The sequence below is a fragment of the Diorhabda carinulata genome, chromosome X (assembly GCF_026250575.1).
Source record: "Diorhabda carinulata isolate Delta chromosome X, icDioCari1.1, whole genome shotgun sequence".
NCBI classification, from domain to species: domain Eukaryota; kingdom Metazoa; phylum Arthropoda; class Insecta; order Coleoptera; family Chrysomelidae; genus Diorhabda; species Diorhabda carinulata.
Genome location: NC_079472.1, coordinates 3,757,125 through 3,779,194, shown reverse-complemented (window position 1 = coordinate 3,779,194; position 22,070 = coordinate 3,757,125). Strand labels below are relative to the sequence as shown.

The 22,070-nt window shown below is 32.2% G+C and overlaps 2 protein-coding genes across 3 annotated transcripts; both read left to right on the top strand.

The window, feature by feature from the left end:
• The first annotated feature begins 126 nt into the window (after positions 1 to 126).
• Positions 127 to 12,604, top strand: LOC130901182 (UPF0430 protein CG31712). 2 transcript variants are annotated; one of them, XM_057812351.1, is made up of 5 exons: positions 127 to 453; positions 590 to 956; positions 8,603 to 8,686; positions 11,702 to 11,878; positions 12,348 to 12,604. In XM_057812351.1, exons 1-4 carry the CDS (start codon positions 302 to 304, stop codon positions 11,864 to 11,866), a joined length of 768 nt encoding a protein of 255 aa, XP_057668334.1. In that variant the 5' UTR covers positions 127 to 301; the 3' UTR covers positions 11,867 to 11,878; positions 12,348 to 12,604. The 2 variants fall into 2 exon arrangements, with proteins under 2 accessions (XP_057668334.1, XP_057668333.1); XM_057812350.1 differs by lacking the exon at positions 12,348 to 12,604 and having other exon boundaries at positions 11,702 to 11,959.
• Positions 12,605 to 13,328: 724 nt separating this feature from the next.
• On the top strand, positions 13,329 to 22,055 carry LOC130901180 (leucine-rich repeat-containing protein 15-like). Its single transcript, XM_057812349.1, has 2 exons — positions 13,329 to 13,945; positions 16,465 to 22,055. Exons 1-2 carry the CDS (start codon positions 13,929 to 13,931, stop codon positions 18,392 to 18,394), a joined length of 1,947 nt encoding a protein of 648 aa, XP_057668332.1. The 5' UTR covers positions 13,329 to 13,928; the 3' UTR covers positions 18,395 to 22,055.
• The last annotated feature ends 15 nt before the right edge of the window (positions 22,056 to 22,070 follow it).

Here is a 22,070-nt window from a genome sequence, read left to right as displayed (position 1 = left end):
CGACGCCTATCATGCATATTTAGATAACCAGTAATACACATATGTGAAGACTATTAATTTCACTTACACGAAATCCAAAGCTTTCGTAGTCGTGGAAAATGGCCTAACACATCCTACCGGAAACGTCACACTTTGACATCAGTCACAAAATGGCATTTGTAGAATATTATAATTGATAGTAATAATCTGAATATTCCATTTAATGTTAATTAGTTGATATCAATATTTAAACTAAAATCAGTGTCTTGTGTAATTTACAATTTTCACCTATTGAAAGACTAAATATATCAAATAATAAAAAATGGGTAGGTCCAGATCGCGTAGTCGTTCGCCAAGAAAATATCATAAAAGTAAGCATCATAAAAGAAGTAAATCAAGGGAAAAAAGCTCTAGTAATTATAAAAATGATCGATTGGAGAAAGACAAAGTGAAAGATAGGAGCCTTAAATCACGGTAATGATTTCTATTAGGTTTTAATTTTATATCTCAAACTTCAATTGCAATTTTTAATACACACTAATTCTATCTAACTAGTAATTTGTTTAACTTTAAATCTACAGTTGTTTCATAATAGTGAATTTCATTTTAGTAAACGTTCAGATTCCATTTCATCTACCTCCAGTAGTGACCTTTCAGATGAAGTAACTAGAATTGACAGATACTCTAGCAAAAAGCACAAGTTACGAAAAATGGATGAAGTGGAAAGATTAGCAGAAATGGAACGACAACGAAGACAAAGAGAGGCAGAACAGAGATTAATTGAAGAAGAAACTGCTAAAAGAATAGAAGAATTAGTGAAAAAAAGAGTAGAAGAAGAATTAGATAAAAGGAAAGATGAGATTGAGAGAGAAGTAACCAAAAGAGTAGAAGAAGCAAAACGAATAATGGAAAAAGAAATGATGGAGGATTTGGAGAAGAGACGAGAGAAATTGAAAGAAGAAGAGAAACGACGGGAGGTAAGAGTTTCATTTATCCTACAGTATTTTTATTGAATTGAAAGAAATTATATTTATGTAAAAAATTTTGTCGGATTGTTTTAATTACAAATAGATAATTTAATTTTTATTTTAAATGTGTTTTATATTTGGAGTTTCTCTTTTATTGCCTTTTTTTGTAAAACAGCTTACAGGAACCCTGATCCTCTCCCTATATATTTAATCATTAAATTCTTATAGGGTATGGAGATATGTTTGTAAAAATAAAAAGACTGGTCTAATATAATTTTTATAGATATAATGAATAGTACCTCGCATTATTATTTTTGGTACTTTTTCAATCAATAACATTGTTTTATTTAACTTTAACAGAAACAGCTCATACAATGTTATAGTACGAGTCTGGAAATAGTGAATTACCAAATGTTCACTAAAAATTAGACCGAACACTAGTTTAATGACGTTCTGCACATTTCGAGTAGTTTCTAAGATTTGGTTGTGAATTTTTGGGATTTTATTTTGCCTATGTTTCTCCAGAAACACTATTTACTACTTTAGTTATCCAGTCAGTTTGTTGTTGATGTGACATCTTATGAAGTTATAATAGGGCTCCATCCCAAAATATAGAGTAGCTGCTCCTTTTTGACAAGACTGTCTACTGTCTGCTTCCTGCCTGGTATACCCTACTGGGCTGGTAACCATATTAGGATTATTTTTATTGCTAGTAACCCTGCCTAAAATGGGAGTGCTTTTCCTAGTGGTAAAGAGAGCTTCCTGGCTAGCTTTGAAACATCTGTATACCAGAAAGATGCATTTCAAGCGTGCAGTAGATCTTTATTGACCCAACAATGAGGATCATTGATTCATTACTTTGAATGGGATGTCTATGACCATCATGCTATGCATTTGGTTCTTTGGTTAGTCACTGCTTACTAGCTTTATCCATTCGAGTATCTTTAGATGACATGTCAGAGTCACTGACTTTGGTTTTTCTGTTAAGCTCATTCTTTGGGTGCTGCTTAAAGTCTTTTTACTCATTATGAGCCTAGGGAAAACTGTATTAAGACATTTTCCCTGCGATTTCCTCAAGTTTTGTTCAGTTTTGGATCAAAGATTTATTAACTGTTTGGTATAGTCAGTATACCATCTTAGGTTCTCTTGTTGAGTCAAGGAATATATTTCTTCATTTTATGATTTGAGTAGAAATAAGACCAGTCTTTTTATAGTTTGCATTAAAAACATTTGTATGGGTTTTTGAAATGACCATTTCAAATAAATAAGATGAGTTAGGGTTTACGTGAGCTGCATCTTTTTAGAATTTGTTTTATACCATTTTTTTGTACTGTCTTTTCAAGAAAAGTTCATAAAAAGAATAGAACTCCTGAAAAATTGAAGAAACGGTAAGAGCAATTCTAATTTTGAAAAATTTAATATTATAAAATAGGAATTCAAAAATGGAATTTAAATTTTTAAATGGAAAAAATCCACAATCAAAGAATATTGTATTGAAAAAATTCCAATTAAGATTGCAATATTCATTAATTGATTGAGAATGGAAAAAATGTCTTCTTTCCATTAATAAATTTATTGCAAGTCGAAACTTGTTCAGTCAAGGATTGCAAAAAATGTAATGTAAACTGTGTATTTATCCCATAAAGCACCGATTTGTATGAAAATTTGGATTTTGGTTCTATATATCTTCTATTTCAAAATGTACCATTTGCCGAGTGTTGCTTTCTCTTTTCGGGGGTAAAAACCACCCCTATTTGAAAAAAATTTTAAACTTTAGATGGGAAAATGTAATCAACTGAAATCATATTTATATCAGTTAGATGAATGTCAATTGACAATTTTTAATATAATTTATGATTTAATAACCACCACTTATGACAGATATCATTAAAAAATAATAATAAGTTATTTAACTGATTAAACATTATCGATTTACATTTAAATTTTGATTTAGGTTCTATTTACCTTCTACTTTAAAGTTGAGCTTATGCAACGGTTGATTTTTATTTATTAGCTGTGAAAACTATCCCCATTCGAAAAAGTTTATAGAATACTAGTTTCGAGCGGGATACACATCAATAAACAATTTATGGCCTATTAAATAGTTCTGACCCCTAAAACCACCCTTTAAATAGTTATTATTCAAAAATTATATCGTAATTGTTATTAAGTATCTGGGAAATCCAATTGTATGAAAATTTTGATTTAGGCTCTACTTTAAAGGTACATCTATACTCGGGGTTGCTTTTGATCTTTTAATGGTGAAAACTACCCCAACTACCGTTTTGTCTTAAATTACGAAAATGGTTTTCCCACTTTAAGCTCGATTTTTTTTTAAAATAAGCACATCAAACTGTTTAAATACTCAGAATAAAGTGAATTGTGAAGTGTCAACGATTTTTTTTTTCAAATAGAGGGAGATTCCAACGAAAAAATAGGAATAGACATTATTCTCTTCATAAATCGTTTAATTTTGATGCTAGAAACTTTTGTAAGAAATAAAAGTAAAGGTTTTTTAAAGTACTTCAAAAAAGTTTTGATGAGTGTTTCGCGAAAAATGCATTGGTTTTTGGTTATTGTATGTAGAAACTTTTTATTTTATTTTGAAAATACAAATCAATGTTTAACAAGCAATAATTCCGTTTGTGTTTGGTCTGCAAATATCATAACAGATTTTATGATTAAATGCGTTATTTGAAAACGTGTTTTTTGCCTGAAAATCGACAATTTCGAGGCTTTCAGATAAAAAAAACTTCGTAGAACAAAAGTTGCTTAGAATGAGGCAGTTGATTGAGTCACGCACTTATATACAATTAAAAATTTTACACCCCTGGGGGAAAATCGACCCTCGGCATAGGGTACTTTATGAAATAGAGGGTAATTAGAACCTGAATTAAAATGCTGTATGGGATAAAGACACGAGAAAATCAGACTATGACTTGGCAAAATTCGATAAAAGGATTCTTACATATTATTTTCTGTTTACTGAATTATTTTTATGTTCAAAAATGTAATATTTTTGTTTAATTTAAATAATTCAACAACCTTTATGAATGTTAGCAAAGCTCCATACCCCAATTATTACAAAACTTTCTAATTAAACAAATAAAAACTGCATTTATACAACCAAAATCAAGAAATAAAACGCTGATAGAATGTAGATGAGTATCTACATATTAGTCTTGAAAAATTATGTCATTTAATATATGCCAATAGCTTGTAAGCTAAAGGGTGGTCAACACAGTGCTTGAAACAATGAAGCGCAATGGCAGAAATTTGGCAGCTCTCGATGATGGACCACTACGCGGCCTCGCGGCTCAGGTATTATCAAAACTTTTTTATACACCAATCGAAAGTATATAGAAACATCACTCTTATTACGTTTCACATCAAAAAGGATCTATGAATAAACGTATAATAGTCCCGAATTTAGTCCGGTCAACATAGACATTTAAAATATTAGTCGAGAGTTGGGGTTTACCATTTATATTTCAAAAATCCCCGTCGATTCTACGTGTAATACAAAAGTTATTCGATGTCAAAGGTTTTTTTTTCGAAAACCAAAGTTGTTGATCTTAAAATTCTCTACAAAAATCGTCTTTAAGCTTTTTTTTTCTAACAGTTACCATTCCTGAGATATCGCGATTCTAAGAGTCACATGATGTGGACGCATTAAGTGGTTAGGTGGTTTCCCTTGTAGGTCCTCTCCATTAACTGCCATGGCAATTTTAGGATAATTTAAGGGAACAATACCCGTCAAGTTCTAGATATAACCTTAACTATTGTTTTGATTGGTCTACATCAACAGTCATGTCTTCTTCGATTTCTTCCTTTTGCTGGACGTTCATAAATAGTTCAAATGTAACCGAATCGTTGGTCTCTTCATTAAAATCACAGGAATCTTCCTCTATTGTACTCAACTGGACATTTTCAATTTGTACACGTTAGAAAACACCCGCAACCCGATTTGTTAACAGCCACATTTGGCACTACAACCTTTTTGCAATTGCAAAAAATAGTTTTAGGGAGTTTTTCTGTAGCAGGTGGGAGTAAAGTTTTAATCGGTTCCAGAGTATTATCTATCAATTTCCAACCACATTCTTCTGGGTTCAGTCGATTAACTAGTGTTGTACTTGTTTCGCGTATTTTTTGAGCTCCATAAACCGCAAAAAAAAGAGAATTCCTTCCGTAATTGTTGTTTGAGGTGTTAAATCATTTTCTGTAAAAACGCAGTCGGTGAAATGTTTTTTTTTTTCGAATTATCTAAATACTGACGTTTTGGCATTTGGGATAAGCAGATGAACTTTTTGAAGATTATATTTCTGTTCGTTGTTGAGCCCTAAATAATTTTATCCATTGCAGAGTCCTTGTAATAAGTAGTACTAACAATTGTTGTGTTATGAGGTCATTTTGAACTTATTTTGGGACACAAATAAGATTTTAATCCTTGTTTTAAGTGCCTGATATGTGCATACCATGTATAATGTTATTCTTAAAATCGTGATATCTCAGGAATGGTAACTTGTAGGAAAAAAATCGTAGGAGCCATTTTTGTAGAGAATTTTAAGATTCACAACTTTGGTTTGAGGTTTTTTTTTAATAAAACTTACCGTTTTCGAGAAAAATCTAAAAAAACCACGAACTTTGACCTTCAACCCCGAATTATTTTACACTTAGGATCGATGGGGATTTTTAAAACTTTATTTGTAATGGTAAACCCCAGCTCTCCACCAAAATTTAACTTTTCGGGAATTTCACCACTATTTTTATGTCTAAATTGACGGGACTAATTGTCATTATATGGTAAAAATGTTATTTGGACATATATTCCTCAATAAAATACCTTGGTGGAGTTTTTTCTGTACTGTCACTGTATATCATTCGTGACGATGTATTTGAATCAAAAAAGGTTTAAAAAAAAAATCAATAATAAATTCACAGTAAAAATCATTAGGTTTTTTATCAATTGAATCACCTTCTAGAACTCCGATTGAAAATAAAAATATATACAAATGTAGTGTACATTTATTTATAGAGTGATTCATGAAAAACTTTACATACTTCTACCATATGTAGAAGCTCTCAAGGAGTTTATAATATGACTATTAAAAAGTGTCAACTTCCATTCTTTATTTACTTTCGGAAAGATTTGTGAAATTGACCATACATTTTAATTGTCTATAGTGTTTATACAGATTTTTTTCAAAATTTTTTCTGGTTTAAGCTGAACTCAGAAATACCAAGATATTCGTAATGAATGTTACACCCTCTACAATATTTTTTCCGTTCCAGGCGCCCCGCCACATTTTTGATTACATTGAAATAATCAAATAGAACCGGCTTCACGGTTCATTTTGTGGACGAGTTCGTAACAACTATATGAGTACAAATGATTTTTTATAAGATTACTCACGTTTGATTGAGTAACATTAAGTTGTGGACTTAGCGTTTCTTGTATTTATTGTATGGTTTATAGTAACGGCGTCGATAATGTCATGTTCCTGCGGTCCGCCTACGTTTCATTCTGTTTTTCCACTATTAAAAGTGCCATATTTTCATAAATAATTGAAAACTTACTCAAATATTGAATGACCGAGATACGACGATCGGGAAAAGTTCTACCAGAAGGTCTACCATAAAGAAAAATTTGTCGACATATTCTGTAGTAATGAAAATTGATGTGGCATGTACCAAAGCTAACATAATAGTATTCTTGTATGCATAAATAACGTTTGACAATGATTCTTTCAAGTTTGGGAACAGAGGGGGCTCAATCTGGCGATTAGGGTGCATGAGGTAGCAATTCAAACTTTAATTCATCAATTTTGGCCATTGCAATAACGGATGTGTAAGCTGGTGATTGGTTTTTATGAAAAAACACTTTTTTCGTAGCCAAATGTGGCAGTTTTTGCTTGATATTTTCCTTTTTCAACACGGTCAATCCAAAAAAAACCGACACCATGACCTTGTCTGCAGATTGAACGGTCTCGCCTTCTTTGGAGCCGGTTCTCCCTTTTCAGTCCATTGTTTCGATTGTTCTTTTGTTTCGGGTGTAAAGTGATGGACCCGTGTTTCATCTAAGGTTATGTATCGACTCAACAATTCGGCTTTATCATTGTCAAACACGATGGAAACATCTTCACGACTTCACTGTTTATGTTCATCGTGAACAAACGCGGCAACCATCTTGCGCACAGTTTTCTCACATCCAAATTTTCAGTTAAAATACGATGTACCGCACTTTTTGGAATGTCTGCTAGCTCGCACACTTTCAGTCGACGATCATCCGGTACCGCTTTTTGGTTTTTGTTTAACATTTCTGGAGTCGACGCATCATTCGGTCGACCATTGCGGTGCTTGTCTTCCCAGGTTTTACGACCTCGTTTAAACTCTGCTACTCAATATTTTACTGTTGTGGTATTTTTAAAGCAACTACCGCCATCTATAGGTCAAGTCAGGTACTTCTGGGACCATACTCGTCAAACTTGGTTAACGCCAATCTTGATTTTAAAACTTTTTAGAGTTGCTTGTTATCTAAATTTCAATTTTTACAATCAACACATACTTTTCAATCAATTTGATTTATTATTTATCGAATTTTGTCTAAAAATTCGAAAATGGAAAATAATTGTGATAGTGAGGATGTAGCTGAATAAATTGAATTAAAGTGCGACAACTTTTGTCGCCTACGCCGATTTCATTGATATATTATACAGGTTGTAATATTCAATATGACTCCTTGGATTGATTTTTCCAAAGCCGGTCCTGGAATTTCCAAATTTAACTTGATAGTTGTATAATGCATCATGAAAAAATTTGAAAAGTCAAATTAGCTATAGCCAATTGAAATTTATGGTCAATTTCTCAAATAATCCTGTAAATAAATAAAGAAAACGTAAAAGTATGGTTCTCATGAATCACCCTATATAAAATAATATTTTATTCAAAAACTACGTACAATTTTGTTAACAATTGATTAACAAACAGTGAGATTATCAGGAAAAAGACAACTTAAATACCCAGTATCTTAATCAACATTATTATTTTATTAAGGAACGTTTTATATTTATTAATCACCTCGTATATTAAAAGAAAACTACTAATTAGGTATTAGTTTTACATATTAGTGATGTTTCTAATTTAACTTTGGAGAGTGTAACTTTTTTTTATCATAAACCTCCACACAGGACATGTATTTGTATTTACCTCTAAAGTCCATACCCAGCAATGATGGATCGGCGTGCATTTAGATATTTTTAATAATTTTCTACGTTTTCTTTTTATTTGTGCCGAATTAAATCAAAATATCAATAAAAAATAACGAGTTTTAATGCCCTAAATGCATTTGGTAATACGTTTTATCCTCGTAAAGCCTCAAAGTATAGTTGAGAATAAAAAGTCTTTTTTTAACAACTGAACTGTCATTTTATTTTATTATCATGAAATTTTTTGTAGTTTCTGAAACTCATTATTTTTTTTATCATGGCACTGATTGGATTGTATGTTTCTGGTGACTTTGAACCAAATTTTGTGATTTTTTTTATGAGTTTAATTTCAATCATGGAATTTGGTGTCAAAATCTCGAATGACAGGAAGCTGGGTCAGGACATCATTTTAATCATGACGGTTATTGATTGTTATTTAATGTTTTATAGGAAGAAGAAAGGAAAAAGCAAGAAATGGTCGAGAAGATTCTTGAAGAGAATCAAAGAAAAATCGAAGAAGCTCAGAAAAAATTGGTAAGTGTACTTCTGATTGATTTAACTGAATCGTAAAAATGTGAATCGAATTTTATTTGATGTAGATATAGGATTCTCTAAATTTCTCAGGCAAAAAACTTTTTTCTAAAATCAATTGAAAATTTTTTAACACGACATTTGCTATCTCATGCTTGTTACATTCAAATCAACCCTCGTAACATGTATAAAATCATCAAGATGGCGGTGTATAACTCGCCCTAGCTTCGTCAGCATTGTTACTCTCGAATTAACCCTCGTAAAATGTGTAAAATCGACAAGATGGGGACGTTAAACTCGCCCTAGCTTCGTCAACATTGTTACTTTGGAATTATCCCTCGTAAAATGTGTAAAATCGTCAAGATGGCGGTATAAAACTCGCCCTAGCTTCGGCAGCATTGTTACCCTCGAATTAACCCTCGTAAAATGTGTAAAATCGACAAGATGGTGACGTTAAACTCGCCCTAGCTTCGTCGGCATTGTTACTTTGGAATTATCCCTCGTAAAATGTGTAAAATCGTCAAGATGGCGGTATAAAACTCGCCCTAGCTTCGTCAGCATTGTTACTCTCGAATTAACCCTCGTAAAATGTGTAAAATCGACAAGATGGTGGCGTTAAACTCGCCTTAGCTTCGTCAGCATTGTTACTCTCGAATTAACCCTCGTAACATGTATAAAATCATCAAGATGGCGGTGTAAAACTCGCTCTAGCTTCGTCAGCATTGTTACTCTCGAATTAACCCTCGTAACATGTATAAAATCATCAAGATGGCGGTGTAAAACTCGCTCTAGCTTCGTCAGCCTTGTTACTCTCGAATTAACCCTCGTAAAATGTGTAAAATCGACAAGATGGTGGCGTTAAACTCGCCCTAGCTTGGTCAGCATTGTTATTTTCGAATTAAACCTCGTAAAATGTGTAAAATTATCAAGATGACGGTTTAAAATTCGCCCTAGCTTCGTCAGCATTCTTACATTCGAATCAAACCTCGTAAAATGTGTAAAATTATCAAGATGGCGGTTTAAAACTCGCCCTAGCTTCGTCAGCATTGTTACTCTCGAATTAACCCTCGTAAAATGTGTAAAATCGACAAGATGGTGGCGTTAAACTCGCCTTAGCTTCGTCAGCATCGTTACTCTCGAATTAACCCTCGTAACATGTATAAAATCATCAAGATGGCGGTGTAAAACTCGCTCTAGCTTCGTCAGCCTTGTTACTCTCGAATTAACCCTCGTAAAATGTGTAAAATCGACAAGATGGTGGCGTTAAACTCGCCCTAGCTTGGTCAGCATTGTTATTTTCGAATTAAACCTCGTAAAATGTGTAAAATTATCAAGATGACGGTTTAAAATTCGCCCTAGCTTCGTCAGCATTCTTACATTCGAATCAAACCTCGTAAAATGTGTAAAATTATCAAGATGGCGGTTTAAAACTCGCCCTAGCTTCGTCAGCATTGTTACTCTCGAATTAACCCTCGTAAAATGTGTAAAATCGACAAGATGGTGGCGTTAAACTCGCCTTAGCTTCGTCAGCATCGTTACTCTCGAATTAACCCTCGTAACATGTATAAAATCATCAAGATGGCGGTGTAAAACTCGCTCTAGCTTCGTCAGCCTTGTTACTCTCGAATTAACCCTCGTAAAATGTGTAAAATCGTCAAGATGGCGGTTTAAAATTCGCCCTAGCTTCGTCAGCATTCTTACTTTCGAATCAAACCTCGTAAAATGTGTAAAATTATCAAGATGGCGGTTTAAAACTCGCCCTAGCTTCGTCAGCATTCTTACTTTCGAATCAAACCTCGTAAAATGTGTAAAATTATCAAGATGGCGGTTTAAAACTCGCCCTAGCTTCGTCAACATTGTTACTTTTGAATTAACCCTCGTAAAATGTGTAAAATCGTCAAGATGGCGGTGTAAAACTCGCCCTAGCTTCGTCAGCATTCTTACTTTCGAATCAAACCTCGTAAAATGTGTAAAATCGACAAGATGGCGGTTTAAAATTCGCCCTAGCTTCGTCAGCATTCTTACTTTCGAATCAAACCTCGTAAAATGTGTAAAATCGACAAGATGGCGGTTTAAAATTCGCCCTAGCTTCGTCAGCATTCTTACTTTCGAATCAAACCTCGAAAATTGTGTAAAATTATCAAGATGGCGGTTTAAAACTCGCCCTAGCTTCGTCAACATTGTTACTTTTGAATTAACCCTCGTAAAATGTGTAAAATCGTCAAGATGGTGGCGTTAAACTCGCCCTTTGCACGGTCAGGCTTGCTACTTTTAAAACAACCCTGGTAAAATGTTTGAATCCGTAGAACAACAAATATTCTACTGTTTTAGGATACCCCGTATATATGATTATATATTTTTCTGTTGTGGAAATTTTTTAAAACCGAATTATATATTATTATGACTGGATATGATTTTAGTTAGAAATATTTATTTTATACTTGACGTTTAGAAATTACTTTAAAAATATCATTTTTCTTTTTATAAATATTTCTCGTTAGGCGTTTTTACGTGTTTTTCTTGATAAATTGTCTTTATTCTAGGCCTCTTTTGATAGAAAATTAGTTTAAAAAAAATATGTAAAAATTGGAGTTTTGACCAATTTTGGTCTTTATCAAAATATTGTCGAAATTCAACATTTGGTGAATATCAAATGTAATTAATTATAAATATAAATTATTTGTCGTTGTTATTCCACTATACAGTGGGTTTCAATGTTGTGCTACAACTTCTGATGGAATTCGTTAGTTTTTTATCTAAGTTCCTCAATTAGACTGATGGTGATTTACTCTTTTTGCATCATCACGATTAGAATCTCAAATATGGTTCAATTTTTACTTGAGCTCTTCATCTGTTGCTGATGATGATTTAGTCTCTTGCATTATCTTATTGACCTCTTCCATGACTGTAATTTTGTTTATTTCGATCCCTGGAAAACTGTGGAAATCTGAGATGTAGACAAAGTACTTCCGGTTGTTTTTGTTGCTTTATGTATTTCAAGTATTTCATTCATTGCAGGCCGAAGAAAGGTTAGCGATGGTTGAAGAACAACGTAAAATCGACGAAGAGAGACAGAGACTAAGGAAGGAACAAGAAAAAAGGACGAAAGAAGAACAGAAAAAAATCTTGGGAAAGAATAATTCCAGACCGAAGTTGTCTTTTTCCTTAAAACCGGTTTTATAGCCAGTGATATAGGTACGTGTGAAATGTACATAAAATTTAAACTTTTTTTTGTAATTTGTAAGCTACCCAATAATAATGGTCTATTGAAAATAATTTCTAAAATTTTTTTTATCATAAAAAAAATATGTAATTGAATATTTATTGTTTCCATGAAATATATAAAAATTTTACAAGATTTTGTATTGTACTTTTTTTATTTTTCCTCATCAGAAGCAGGATCATAAATTTTAGGAAAAAAAACACTGTTTTAGAGTACATTTTATTAGTTTAATTGCATTCAAAAAATTTTGGGGAGATTAGTTTCGAAAAGAGAATTTGGTGCATAATTAAATTAAAAAAATATATATGGAAAAGGTAACAGAAGAACGTGCCAAATATTCTGCATAAAAATTTAAAAAATAAATTGAAATTTGATATTTTGACATTTTTCTAAAATCTTGACACACTGTGGACATCCCCTCATCGTATCCTTCTTTTCTAGCTAATACGATGCCACATTTTTGTGAATTCTTCAGAACAATTATTTTAAAAGACTAATGACACTCCAGGATGATCTGTAACCGTATAATCATATTGGCAGAGGCCAAGTTACAGGGGAAAGAAGAATCTGGCATCTAATTAAGTTTGTAAGACCACGTAATTCAATATGGCGTTTGTGGGAAAGCAGTTTCGAGTTGGTCATTAAGATTGTAGATGTTTTTGTTCATATTTCGAGTTAATATGAAGTATTTTTAATTTGATTGGATTTCATTACGTTAAAAACATTTTTAGAAATGCATAGTGAATAAATGTAGACATTTATTTACACAAAAATCGAGGTTCATAACTTTCTACGTTTTTTAAAATCACTTTACTCACTGTGGACTTTCCCTCATCGTATACTTTTATAACCTAACCAATACGACGCCATATATTTGTGAATTCTTCAGAACAGAACTCAAATCTCCTCTTATCGATGCAGCACCAACTTTGCAAAAGGACAGCGTGATTCAATATGGAGTTTGTGGGCAAACAATTTTTAAACGTCCATCAATATTGTGGATGTTTTCGTGTATATCTTGAGTTGATTAAATATTTATTATGTTAAAAAACATTTCGAGATGAAGCGGAATTAAACTACAGTATAAAAAAATTTTAACCGGAAACGTCCAAGATTAAAATTTAAAAAGTTAACCTCATATATCAGGAATATACCGGGTTGGGTGATTGAAACAATTTTACTTCCACCATTTATTTGAAAATATAAAATTGAAAAATAAAAATTTTCCCAATTAAGTGGCACTTAATATACAATAATCAAATTCTGCGCATTTTTAATTTAACATGTTTTAGTCTATCCCTTCAAATAAGAGATGGGGGCGAATGGGAACTTTATTATTAAACAATGATTATAAGTCCGATTATGCGTGACCGATTTTCATAAACTTGAAGTTGTTTGAAAGGTTTTTGTCATTTTGTCAAAAGATCTACTCAAATTACTATGATTCTATTTAAATTTATCGAAAAAAATCACAATATATGAAACAACGCCCTCTAGCGTTCACTGTGCTAACTAAATTGCTTGGAGTTTATATATTTTTTAAAGCTGGACAAAAATTCTTTCAAACAACATCAAGTTTATAAAAATCTGCTCAACAGAACCGGACTTAAAAACATTTTTTTATAACAAAGTTCCCACTCTCCCCCACCTCTTAATTAAAAAGATAGACTAAAACTTGTGAAATGAAAAATTCGCAAAATTTGTTAAAAAATTCGGTTCTTATATAAAGAGCCACTTAATTGGGTAAATTTTCCACTTTTATTGTAATTTGTTTTTCTCTGTAACACAATCCGTTCCTGAAATATGACCGATGGCCGGTTTTAGTTGTCCACCCGGTATATATATTTCAATATTCAGTTGATTCGTTTCATACTCCAAGCATGTGGGAGTTCAAACTATCAACATCAGAAAACGAATCATCATTTTATCATAAATTATTAATGGTCAGCTAAAAATTAAGATAATGTGTTTCAATCCTCACTGTACTGCCTTTGTGTGATGATTATTTCTACATAAATAAAAATGAGACACTGTTTGAGGTGAGTACTCTAATTATTGTTGTCTTAAAACTTAACGTTTGTCAACCTGTAAATGCTATTAAAAAATTAATTCACAGTAGGACTTTATCAAAGAAATATTTTAGTTGAAACTTAAAAAAATTTATTTTTTTTCATAATAATCACATAACTGTGTAAATACACAAGTTTAATCTACTGTAACAACAAATTAAGTTTGAAAATATCTAATTTTTCGTTTAAATTTTTAAAATCGAGCGAGCTTTCGATCAGCATTAAACAATCACAATACCTACCTTGCAGATAGCCTTTTCTTATGTTATTTTACTTGCAAAATATTGGATATCAGGTTAGGTTGTGAAGATTTACTTCATTATCTACGTCATCTATTTTTATTCGACGGTAACAAAGTACTAGACGATGGATTATATCAACCAGATCTAGGATGAAGTTAATTCGTGTTCGTATGACCATTTTTAAGAACAGAAAATCGCTTGTAAATCATTCGATGGGATGAAGCAATACCATTGGACATTGTTAGGTGAATTAACACCTAAAGAACATGGAGGAAACTAACGACAGTTCTGTTGTCGTTAATGCACACATTTCGTTGTAATTGTGCACTATTTCTGAACAGAATCTTTCCATGAAAGAAGAAGGGGAACAGTGAAATCGTCCGCTAAATTACCTGATATAAGTCCATTAGACATCTTTTTATTTCCGTACTAAAAGTACATGTTATACAAGAAGTTCAAAGCGCAACATCTATGTTAGATAAGAATGCAATTCTGTCATTGTCTGGGTCAATGGAGAACAATTCGAACATTATTGTAAATTTTTTTTTGGCAGAACATTGTATTAATGGAAAAACTGATTCAAATAACAAATTTCGTTTGTTTATGGCAGCACATGTTTTTTATGAAGGTCATTCCATGGATTAGGAATCTGCGAAAGTTTAAACAACGGAAAATAACTCGATAAAATGCCTGTTTTCACAAACAACATGTATTACTCAAAAGGATCATTGTATTAATGGAAAAACCGATTCAAATAACAAATTTCGTTTGTTTATGGTAGCCCATGTTTTTTATGAAGGTCATTCTATGGATTACGAATCTGCGAAAGTTTCAACAACGGAAAATAACTCGATAAATGCCTGTTTTCACAAACAACATGTATTACTCAAAAGGATCATTGTGTTAATGGAAAAACTGATTCAAATAACAAATTTCGTTTGTTTATGGCAGCACATGTTTTTTACGAAGGTCATTCTATGGATTATGAATCTGCGAAAGTTTCAACAACGGAAAATAACTCGATAAAATGCCTGTTTTCACAAACAACATGTATTACTCAAAAGGATCATTGTATTAATGGAAAAACCGATTCAAATAACAAATTTCGTTTGTTTATGGCAGCACATGTTTTTTACGAAGGTCATTCTATGGATTATGAATCTGTGAAAGTTTCAACAACGGAAAATAACTCGATAAATGCCTGTTTTCACAAACAACATGTATTACTCAAAAGGATCATTGTGTTAATGGAAAAACTGATTCAAATAACAAATTTCGTTTGTTTATGGCAGCACATGTTTTTTACGAAGGTCATTCTATGGATTATGAATCTGCGAAAGTTTCAACAACGGAAAATAACTCGATAAAATGCCTGTTTTCACAAACAACATGTATTACTCAAAAGGATCATTGTATTAATGGAAAAACCGATTCAAATAACAAATTTCGTTTGTTTATGGCAGCACATGTTTTTTACGAAGGTCATTCTATGGATTATGAATCTGCGAAAGTTTAAATAACGGAAAATAACTCGATAAAATGCCTGTTTTTACAAACAACATGTATTACTCAAAAGGATCATTGTATTAATGGAAAAACTGATTCAAATAACCTTCTATATCCTATGCACATCTTTTAGATTTTGAAAAAACTTAATTCCATAAAAACCCAACGACATAACCTATAAAAATTTAACATCATTCTTAACATTTTAAACTAATTTGAATAAATTTTATTATCATTTTTATCAAACAAAAAAGTGTTGAGATTTGTGTTTTTAAGAGTCTCAAATTTGTAAAAAAAAATGAACAAAATGGCAAAAAAAATATTGAAAATGTCAATTTTTTTAATTTTCTGTCAATTTAGAGAAAATGGCGAAGATTTTGATACTAAATTGTTTTATTTTCAAATTTCGCGTTTCTGTATCTAATTTCCGAAAAAAAAAAATTTTAAGTAGTATTTCAATTTTTTAAGACCAAAATTATTCACCTACTTTTTCGACCTCTTATATAGTTAGGTTAAAATATCTAGGCCCATGTAAATAAATGTGTAATAGTTAATCGTATCATCCTCATATTTCACAATCTAAATTCATCAGAAAAAAATATAAAAAACGTCCAATTTTTTTTCATATATTCTTTCAAAAACGAATCATACCTATAAAATATATAGTTTGAATAAGCATTTACAAACTTATTGTTAAAACCGTTTATACAAATTTTTCATGCTATAATACTTTAATTTCAGTTATTTATATTTCGTCATGACGATAATATGTATGCGGATTGATGTTACATCAACCGATTGTTCGTTAGAACAAAGAGAAGAATATGATTCAAATCCGAACTACTATTATTCCAGACGAGTAATAGCCATTCACGCAACGTATACATGTCAATGTGTCGAATTTCCATTCAATAAACCTTTGCCATGGAACAATGAGTGGAAGAATACTGTAATAATCGAAAATTCCAATTTGACAGTTATCGATTCTGCGGAATTTTTAGATATTTCTGATGTTTTGCATCTAACTTTATCCGGCAATCACATCAAAACTATATTACCAGGAGCTTTTACAGGACTAACATTTTTAACAACATTACAATTGGATCATAACGAATTAACGGATTTACCACAAAATATTTTCAATTCTTTAATCGATTTGTCAAGTTTAGACGTTTCTAATAACGATATCAAACAAATTCATCCCCACTTTTTAATCGGTATATTGAACTTGGGCTCTTTAAATCTATCTCATAATTCTTTAAGGTACTTCAATTACACATTTCTGGGCCAAAATTATAATTTTAATGAAATTAATTTAAGCCATAACAATATATCAGACTTGATTTTAAATAAAACCGATTTAAGTATAAGTAAATTAGATGTGTCTTATAATAATTTGTCTGTTATTAATTTATGTGTACCTGGTGTGAATAAACTAGACGCTAGTTTCAACAAGATTCGATTTATACTGTCAGACTGTTCGAATTCACAACTTACGAAACTGGATCTCAGTTACAACTTGTTAACCGAGACAAATATTAATAATATTTCCGAATTAACGTCGTTGAATTATTTAAATCTCGCTGGAAATAATATAACTTTCGTTTCGTCTAGTGTATTTGCTAATTTAAATCAGTTGGTACGTTTAAATTTATCTCACAATAAATTGAGAACTTTAAGTTACGGAATGTTCGATAATATGAGATATTTGGAGCACCTGGATATTTCTTATAATAATTTAACGTCGTTGAAACGGCATTTACACTCTCTTGTGACATTAAAAACTTTAGATGTGAGTAATAACAATTTGAAAAGTATCGATAGCAAGCAAATGTTGGTTGAAATGCCTAAGTTGAAAAGCATAAATTTAGATCGTAATAATTTCGCTTGTAATTTATTGATTGAGATATTTCACGATTTAAACGAAAAAGTGGTGAATAGTAATAATAACATAGGGTCAAATATTCACGGTATTTCTTGCGATGAATACGAATTTGACGTGACAGATGACGGTTCTAAATTGAAAGGCGTAATTACGTTTTTGGAAGACGCGATTTCTTCGAAATTAGAAAAATACGAGGGACGCGAGTTCGAGCGTAGCTTCATGTATAATTATTTCAATAAAGATTTCAAGGAAAGTAATTTTTATAAGTATTTGGAAAGTCTTAATTTGAGTAATTTAAATGATACTGCTTTGGTGAAATTTTTTAACGACGATTTTCCCAATAGTCAATTTTATAAATTTTTGGAAAACTTGGAAAAAAGTGAAAATTTCACGTTGGAATTTAATAGAAGTATTTATAATTATTTCAATAGAAACTTCAGTGATACTAATTTGGTGAAATATTTAGAAAAATATAAGGATTTCATCGGGAACGATTTTGAAAATACGGGCATGTTCAGTTTCTTTAACGAAGGTTTTAAAAACACTACTTTTTATCGGTACATGGAAAATTCGAAATTAAACTTCGACACCAAGCAACAAAATGTAAATAGTGAATATTTTCACAAACCCGAAGAAAAAACAACAAATTATTTTTTAATTCTATCAGTAATTGTCGTATTATTAATTATATCAGTTACAATTAAAGTAATAAACTTTTATAAAAATTTTAAACAACACATGATTATAGAAAGGGAACAAGTCGAACTTGTCGGCAATAATGTCTAATAAAATATAAATTTAAACTATTATTCCTGCCTATTTGGGCGAAATCTTGACCTTGATTCGTCAATAAACACCAACTTTCATTATTGGCATCTAAAGGTCGATTCACACATATCTGTGCCGTCACGTACCGTACCGTGACCTTCACTGGAAAAAAATGTCAGCCGACGAAATAGGGTCCTTGCAGTGGTCGGTAATTTGGATATTTAACGGTTACTGCGGTTGTGACGTAGAAAGTAAGTAAATACTGAAACGTAATCGCCGCGTGTCGCCTTTCAAACGTCATTCTGTTGTGAGTGGAAATAATTGTTTGTGCGTTCACTACTCTTGAAAATAATCCACCAGAGAATATATCGAAAATGTAAAGAACAACTAGATGAAACGCAGTTTGGATTTGGAGAAGGATTAGGAACTAGAGAAGGATTATTCGCTATTACAACAGAAATGCAGAGAATACAACAAAAATGTATATGTCTGTTTCATTGATTTCCAGAAGGTCTTCGATAAAGTCCAACGCGATAAACTTGGCTATATAGACGCATCCTCCCATACGGGAAACCCCAGAGTTGACAAAGGGGCCAGTCCTGGGAAGCCTAGCTCCGGCGTACCTGTATTGGCACTTGCGTGGGCCAGACTACTTAACTCAGCTTCGGCCATACCAATGATTACCCAGGCTTAGCACAAGATTTTTACAGCAGTAGTAATAATATTTTAGAAAGTAATAGCAGTAAAGATAAAGAAGAAAAGTTATGTAATGAATAAGTCTTGGTATCTAACTTTGGCCCGGTCCTATCAGTTAAGGTTGGCCCAGTCTTGGCCCATCGTTATCACTCCAGAGTTTTACCAAGACTGGGCCAAGCTTGGCGTAGAATTCTACATAGTTGGGCCAAGGTTGGGCCCTTGAAACTTTCCTCTATGAGCTGAAGATACCCTGGACTGATAGAATCACCAACGACGAAGTACTAAGACCCATTGGTCGCAAAAGAAAGCTGTTGACAATTATTAAGATAAGAAAACATCTTACAAAGGACACATCTTACGCAACGACAAATACTTACTGCTACGGAACATAATGCAGGGCAGAGTAGAGGGGAAAAAAGGCATCGGCAGGAAAAATAAATCTTGGCTCCGTAACATAAGACAATGGACAAATTTCGGTGTCGGAGAATTGTTTCCTGTTGCGATGGACAGAGACGCATTTAAAAACGTTCACGCCAACCTTCAATGAGAAGACGCCATGAAAAGAAGAAGAGGAATCGTTCTTTAGCTTTTCATTACTAAATATGTTCTGAAATAACTGTGATGGAATTGGAAATTGATCCCTTCATTGAGAAAACGGCATGAAAAGAAGAAGAAGTACGATTTGTGTTTTTGGTATAAGTTTCAAAGACTATTCTAATTAAAATGATGGCCGAAATAGAATTTATCGGAGCAAGATCGGACAATATACCAAAGGTAGATGCATTCTACGTTCTTTGCTAATAATCAATTATTTACTTCGGCTGAAATACGTGGAGCAAAATCAGTACTATCAGTATTGTTTGCTTGAACTTTATTAAAATGTAAATTATAACTTTGGAGGTTATGTTTTGATTAAAGCTTTCGATGTTAACAACATTTGTATTATCTTTCGATGCTGGTCGAAGTTATACGATTATTTTTGTCGTTTTAATGCCAACGGACGAGGTATTTCACGAAATACTCTTTTCCGGTCTTTCCGGCAATCGAATTTGGTTGTAACAGCAATTTTTTTTAGAATTTTTTTGCATTGTGTTAGTTTCTACCATACCAATAGATAAAACTTACATTAAAATGGTCTTCACAAACATATACTGAGCTATCAGGTTTGACGCTAGCAAAATCCCTTCTTATAGCTTGAAATCATTGTTTTCGTCGCTTTTTCTCTCGAGGGATTTGCACCAAAACTTTATTTGGTGTTTTTATGCCAGTGTTTGTACATTCTGGTACATTGCACCAACGATACTCACAGTCGTGTGAGTGTTTTTTTTTAAAGAATCTCAACAAATATGTTTAAACTGTATTTACTTCTAACCTCACTTAAGTCTGTTTACTTACTTTCTACGTCACATACGTCATGTAACAACAAATGCGTTTTGACGAGTCATTTATCAAATATCTCCGACACTATCAGTGCTCTTCCGGTATCCACCGTGAAAATAAGAAATACGTCTTGGGCGATATTTTCAGTTTAATTTCCACCTGTATTTTACTAAAAATTTCGTTAGCCGAAATTTTTTTTCCACTGAAGGTCACGGTACGCGGCACGGATATGTGTGAATCGACCTTAATACATTTTTTGTGTTATCAATCTGAATTTAACCTTGTTGCATGATTGCCACGTGCTAGACATAGAACTCTTATGCCCCATCCACACGTTGGTTATTTGTAATGAACATCGCTAGTGACAAACAAAGCTCCAAACGCCAATCACAATATTTAGCGAACGTTCATAACGTTCCCGATCGGCAAACATGGCGGACGACGAGCTTGTGGCAGCTCTTACTTTCGGGTCAACATATTTTTATTACAAATTCAACCAAAATGGAATAAAAAGAAAAAGGAAAAAGCGAAAACGATGGTGGATAACCAAACACCGAATACTGCCGAACACCAACATGCAAACAACGATAAACACCCATCGACACTTTCGTGGTCGCTGTTTGCTACTGATTGACAAGCGTGTGAATGGGGCTTTAGTGATTTTGTGAAGTGGTTTCATGCAAACGTTTGAAAATCAGAAGCTACCACAGTGACATTCCTTTGCGCACGTGGGCTCACGTGAACTACCTGTGTAACATGATACTTTAATGTTGTAAGTTTGTGCTTTTATACAGCAACTTGAGTAGCACCACCTTGTAACATTAGAGCGCCCTTTAAAATTAATTTTTCTTTTCAATGATATTAATTTTGTGTGAGATACTCATAACCAAAAATATTGTGTAATATTTATTGATATATGCCTAGTTCATGTTCATGCTGTGTTTTAAATTTGCAATATTGACAATTGAACCGACAAAGACAATCATTGAACAAAATCTATACAAAGTGTAAGTGAAATCATTGCTCGCGTATTAAGGAAAATTACATTCTAAGCGCAGGCAGCCATGTTGCATCAACCTACGGTGTTGTAAGATCTACTGTTATCAAAATGAGGTAATCGTGTCAGATTTTTGCCTTTTTTTATTTGTATTTTTTATAACTTCAAAATAAATACGGCCGTCAAAATTTATTTTCAATTTTTTGAATTGAATGTAACCATAGTAAATTCTCATTTTATATCATGAAAAAAACATCACAATATGGCAACTTTGTAAAACATTTGTCGCATTATGATTATACAGGGTGATTAACAATCTTATTAGTACTTGTAAATATACACCTTTTTACACACAAAACGAATTTTTTTGAGAAATAAATAAACATCTATTGCTATTATATGTACATATGTTTATATACTTTCTAACCAATAGGACAACGTCGAATAATTTTCAATGAATAGTAATTTTTGGCTTCAATTTCTTTCTTGTTTATAATTTGAACAAATATGTTAGTTATATATGTATCGTTTATATTTAATAGTATTTTTATAAAAAATTGTAACAATCATAATATAAATAAAATTTTATCAATCTAACCAATCAAATCTTTTTTGAACATT